At 50.5% G+C, this 6,000-nt stretch overlaps 1 protein-coding gene across 7 annotated transcripts in view; it reads right to left on the bottom strand.

Annotated features, from left to right (window-relative positions):
* The window catches only part of GABPB1 (GA binding protein transcription factor subunit beta 1), a 65,019-nt gene extending 59,469 nt beyond the window's left edge, over nt 1-5,550 (bottom strand). For 3 of the 7 annotated variants that reach the window (XM_007517338.2, XM_007517336.3, XM_060174653.1), the window contains exon 1: nt 4,706-4,941. Coding sequence is in view for 4 of the 7 variants with exons in the window: in XM_060174652.1 (XP_060030635.1) it covers nt 5,526-5,543 (18 nt within the window). In the remaining 3 variants the exon portion in view is untranslated. Of the gene's footprint in view, nt 1-4,705; nt 4,942-5,525 lie in introns of those variants that run through there. The other 4 variants (XM_060174652.1, XM_060174657.1, XM_060174650.1 and 1 more) reach the window with 4 other exon arrangements.
* Between the last annotated feature and the right edge of the window lie 450 nt (nt 5,551-6,000).

A 6,000-nucleotide genomic window follows, 5' to 3' on the forward strand; every position in this document is an offset into this window, starting at 1 on the left:
TTTGTTTAACCAGAGCACTGCTCAGTTCTAGCTTACAGTAGGGCTGAGGGTTGAACCTGACCTCAGAGCCTTAGTAAACAGACTTTTGCATGATCATGATGCTGTCGCCCCCAACCTTTTTTTTTTTTTTTTAGTTCTCCCAGGTGATTCAGATACAAAGGCTGAGAAGTAACACAAGATCCACCTGTCATGCTACCTAAAGAGCCGACTATTACTCCAAATCGCTACTCCAAATGTAACACAACCAGTATACACCAAAGTCCGGCAAACTTGCTTTTTCCCTTATATTGTTCCCCTAACTCCAAAACATTTACTTTCTTTTTCATTCATAATAAATGTAAAATTAAATAGTCAAGTCTTCTCCACATCTTTTGTGTATTAGCATCTTTGGCCCAAACTGCCAGACTTTACAATAATTCTCATTAAAAAGAGAACTAAGAGGTAAGATTTTTAGATTATTTTTCAAATACAGCACAGCCCTGCACAGATGTGCCTTCAGTGGAGAAATTACTCCATCACTCAGTTGGTCATACTTACCCGCCCCCTCCAAAAGGTGCACTGGGCCTGAGTGAACTGGCAGCTGCTACTGTGCAAGGTACCTTCTCTGCCTGTCACCCACCATCAACTCAGGAAACACAGGCCAACACTAAGATTTACTTTACAGAGAGCAGGAAGGAGACTCTCCAGAAAAGTGCAACAGTAACAGAAGTTAAGGATTCAAGAGTTCTGAATCCCTTGTGGCTATTGCTCTACCTATTACTGTTTCTTTTCTTTTTTTGCCTCCAGGATTACTGCTGGGGCTCACGCTGGGGCTCACGCCTGCACTTGGAATCCACTGCTCTTTTTCCATTGCTGTTGTTGGATAGGACAGAGAGAAATTGAGAGGAGGGAAAAACAGAAGGGGAGAGAAAGATAGACACATGCAGACCTGCTTCACTGCTTGTGAAGTGTCCCCCAGCAGGTGGGGAGCCAGGCTTGAGCCAGGATCCTTGAATCAATCCTTGTGCTTTGCACTGTGTGCACTTAACCCGGTGTGCTAGCATCTGGCCCCGACCTGCTATTATCTCTAACTTAAACACTTATTATGAGAGAGAGAGAGAGAGAGAGAGAAACCCCACTATCTATGGGAAATGAGACCCATTATAAAATACATCTTAGTGATGGGGGTGGTGAGTAAAGATAAAACAAAATCTAGTAAAATTAATCAAAACCCAAGCTGTTATTTTAGTTCCCTTAGTGCCTTTACTTATTTATTTTCAGAGCACTGCTCAGCTCTGGCTTGTAATGGTGCTAGGGACTGAACCTTGGACGAAGTGTCTTTGCATGAGCCATTATCTTCATTTGAAAAGCAAACATCAAAAATATACCAGACAGTTTCTTCTTTTTAAATTTTTATTATCTTTATTTATTGGACAGAGACAGACAGAAATCAGAGTGGGGGGGGATAGAAATGGAGACAGACATCTGCAGCCCTGCTTCACCTCTCACTCACAAAACGTTCCCCCTGAAGGTGGAGGTGGGGAGGCTTGAACCCAGGTCCTGGTGCACTGGTGTAACATATGAATTAGGGGAGTCGGGCTGTAGCGCAGCGGGTTAAGCGCAGGTGGCGCAAAGCACAAGGACCGCAGAAGGATCCCGGTTCGAACCCCGGCTCCCCACCTGCAGGGGAGTCGCTTCACAGGTGGTGAAGCAGGTCTGCAGGTGTCTGTCTTTCTCTCCTCCTCTGTCTTCCCCTCCTCTCTCCATTTCTCTCTGTCCTATCCAACAACGACAACAACAATAATAACTACAACAATAAAACAACAAGGGCAACAAAAGGGAATAAATAAAATAAATATTTAAAAAAATAAATTTAAAAAAAAAACTTAAAAAAAAAAAAACATATGAATTAGGTGCACCACCACCCGGCCCTATTCTTCTCTTTTCTTTGTATAATAACTGTGGTCTCCCCAGGTTTTTTAAATCTTTTATTTTAATCTTTAGTTATTGGATAGACAGCCAGAAATTGAGAGGGGCGGGGGAGATAGAAACATACCCGCAGCCCTGCTTCACTTGTGAAGCTTTCTCCCTGCGGGTGGAGACCTGGGTCTTGAACCCAGGTCCTTGAGCACTGTACCCTGTTCACCAGGTGAACCACCACCCTGGCCCCTGGTATTTTCTAACTGTATCAAGAACAACCAGATGCTTCCTGTTGTTAGGACAGTAGAGAGCTACAGACTGAGAGGAACACACTAGAGTTCACAGAAACAACTGAAAATGGTTTTAGCTGCATTTCTATAAACACTCAATCGGGCTGTATGGCCATTTACTGTGGAACTGCCCCCCAAACTAACCCAAAGATACAACGATTTCTTAACTGTAAGGGGAGGTATGCACATTACAAGAGCACTGTTTCACGAAAAGAGATCACAGCAGAATTCAAGTTCACTTCTTCAAAAATTACATGTACACATTCTCAAAACACACTTAATTCGCAATTCACGTTGCACTGTGTACATCACTACAAGTTTAATCACTTAAGATAGTAAACATTTTAGGGGAGTCGGGCTGTAGCGCAGCGGGTTAAGCGCAGGTGGCGCAAAGCACAAGGACCGGCATAAGAATCCTGGTTCGAACCCGGCTCCCCACCTGCAGGGGAGTCGCTTCACAGGCGGTGAAGCAGGTCTGCAGGTGTCTGTCTTTCTCTCCTCCTCTCTGTCTTCCCCTCCTCTCTCCATTTCTCTCTGTCCTATCCAACAACGACTACAACAATAAGAACTACAACAATAAAACAACAAGGGCAACAAAAGGGAATAAATAAAATATTTTTTTAAAAGATAGTAAACATTTTAGAGCCAACAGGATAATGCAGATTACACCATCCTTATTCATGCTGTGTATCTAAAAGCCAAAAATGAGCAAAGTGTAGGAATCAACCTTCTTATTCCTGTTTTCAAAATGAAACATCATGTGATATTCTGATTAGACTTGCATGCCAAGAGGATAGAAATAACACCTTTCTCAACTTAAAAAAAAAAAAAAAGGCAGGGGTAGATAGCATAATGGTTATGCAGACTTTCCTGCCTGAGACTCCAAAGTAGCAGGTTCAATCCCCTGCACCACCATAAACCAGAGCTGAGCAGCGCTCTGGTTAAAAAAAAAAGTGCAGCGATTACAGAGGAGACCAACTTAAGATACCACAACAGACTGACAGAAGTAAACTGGCTGTTTTCTATTTAACCAAACATCAGAATGGCCTGCAGATATAACAAAGCGTGCCTTGGTTTAGTATACATATGTAAACATGTAATGGATTCTTTCCATTTTTTAAGATATTCTAAAAAAAAAAAAAAAAAAAAGGTGGGGTGGGCGAATGGAAGAAAAACGCAAAGCCATTATCTTCAGTTTCCTCAAGTCCAGTTTGTTTGAGCCTGAGGGTGGAAGTATCAAAGCCAGGCTTTGATCATTTTGTTAGGCGGAAAAAAAAAAAAAAAAAAGAAACCAAGCTGGACGAGTCTCTATGCCACTCACAACTATCTTTAAATTAAAATAATAATAATAAAGTAAAATAAAAAACATGCTCGTTAACTTCTACTGGGATGACAAATCACTCCACAAAGGTCACTGACTGGACAGCAAACCTCCCTCCAGACGTTAGAAAACAAAAACAAACAACAGCAAAAAAAAAAAAAAAAAAGAAAGAAAAAGAAAAAGAAACTGCTTCAAAAGTAACTTGCCTGAAATGGAGACAACAAATCAGTGTCCGGCCAGAGGGCCCTGGAAAAAAGAAATAAATAAAAATATTCCCACTTGACCCAAGGCGGACTTTAAAAAAAAAAAAAAAAAAAAGCAAATGGGGCCCCTTGCCCCTCCTTTGGGTTCAGATGTGGGTTCGCCACAGTCCAATCAGGTTTCCAGCCGAGTCTGGGGGGCTGAAAACAAGCTCCGAGCGGGGCGAAGCGAGAGCACCGGCGAGCAGGCCTCTCATCCCCGGGCTCCCGCGGCGGGAGAGCGGCCGGGCCCGGACGGCCGGGCGGCGCCCTCCATCCACTCGCGCGGGTCCCCGCGGCCGGGTGCCGGCGCCCCAGCGCCGCCGATCTCGTCCCCTCAAGGGACTCCAGTCCCCGCGGCGGCCGCTCGCGGCCCGCGCTCCCCCCGTCCACCGCGGCCCGACCCGAGCGCCTCCGGGCCCCGCAGCCCCCGCGCGGCCTCCCGGTCCCCCTGCGGAGAGCCCCGGGCAGCCATCCGGCCGCGCAGACAAAGAAGCCCGCGGCTCCGAGGCGGCGGGCCTCCCGCTCTCCCCCTCAGCCCCGCCCGCAGACCTGCAGACCCGCACAACTTCCCCACCCCACCCCCGCGCCCGGCTCTCCACGCCGGCCCGGCCCCGCGTCCACCGCTCGGGACCGACCCGGCGAGGAGGCCGCGGCGCGCCGGGGCCGAGGAGGGGGCGGCGGCCGCCACCATGTCTGCCCGCCCCTCCCCGGAGCCGGGTGCCCGGCGGACAAAGCGCGGCGGCGGCGCGGGTGGAGCGGGCGCCCAGGCCGACCCCGCCGACCCCCGCGGAATAAGCGGGGCCAGGAGCCCCGGAAACCCGGCGCCTTAATGCAATAAACAGGAAATCGCGGGGATGATCTGGGTTCCGGGGGAAGTGGAATTATTTTTTACCAGCGAAGAGATCAACTTCCACATCCGGTGGTAACAGGGCCCTACACAGACCCGCACTGACCTGGAAAAGCTTCGGGAGCGGCGACGGGGGAGCCGCGGGAGGTGGTGCGGGGGACCCGAGGCGCCTCGTAGCCGGCCGGGGCTGACGCGGCCCCGCTACACACAAAGCGCTTCAGCTGCACAGGGCGCTATTTTCCGAAAATGCCGCGTCTGGTCGGCGCCCAAAATCCCCACCGAAAAGTCCCCCGTGCTGCGCGCGGAAGGACACATGGTATGCGAGTGAGTCAAACCTCCCAGCATTCCTCCCGGACCGGCCCTCGGCGGCACGGCGCCGCAGCTCCCGTCAGCCGCGCCCGTCTCTCCCACCCGCTCCCTCACCCACCCACCTCCCCCACCGCTGCGCTGGCGGGAGGAAGGCGAAGAGGTGGTCGGGGTTGGACTTTTTTTTTTTTTTTTAACGGACGGGAGGGAAGCAGGCCATTTCTAGAGCCTGGGCCACACAAAAGAAAGCGGCGGAATGATCCGCGGCCGGTGACCGCAAGTGCCGGCGCGCCCGGCGCCTGCGCGGCTCGGGGGTGGGCGCTGCGGCCGGCCATGTGCGCGGCGGCGGGAAGCTCGGCCGCCGCTGACCTCCGGGCTCCGGGACGTGAGCGCGGGGCGGCGGTGCAGACACCGGGGAGAGACCGTAGAGGCCCCGGGAGGCTTAAGGCTTCCCTTCTGTGTGTGGCCCGGGTTCCACTGGGCTGGGACGCTAATCGCATTGGAGGTACGGGGCGGCGGGAGGGAGGTAAAGAATCGGAACTTTTTCTGGTTTTTTTGTTTGTTTGTTTTTTTTTTGGAATGACATCCCCGACCCTGTGCGCTTAATGCCCCCGACATACCTGCAGCTGTCTGTCCATGACGGGCAGGACCGCCGCCGCTGTCGCTGCGTTTGCTGCAGGGTCATGAAAGTGTTGGGAGAGGGTGGTTTGCCATGGCGATAAGTGCCTTGGGGACGTGACTCGGGTGCGACTCAGCAGAGAAGCCCCCGGGTACCCCGGCCCCGCCCGGCTTTAGAAGATCCAGGGTCTGGGGGGCGATCTTAATGGAATCCCGGAGAGCTGGCGGACTTCCGTGATTTCTGTGTGGCCGCAGACAAAAAGTTTATCTTTTTTTTTTTTTCCTTCTAGCCCCTTCGCTTTTGTGACTCTGATGTCAGTACTTGGCAGTCTTTGGCTTAAAAGCAGCCTGCCTGTCTGAAGCATGACAGGATCATAGCGGCCTTAGTCTTGGGGTGTTTTTTTTTTTTTTGGTGTTTTTTTTTTCCTTTCTCATTAAATATGTACAGCTTCCAAGCTGACTTTTTTTTTTTTTCAA

Source organism: Erinaceus europaeus, chromosome 16, assembly GCF_950295315.1.
Source record: "Erinaceus europaeus chromosome 16, mEriEur2.1, whole genome shotgun sequence".
In the NCBI taxonomy this organism is placed as follows: domain Eukaryota; kingdom Metazoa; phylum Chordata; class Mammalia; order Eulipotyphla; family Erinaceidae; genus Erinaceus; species Erinaceus europaeus.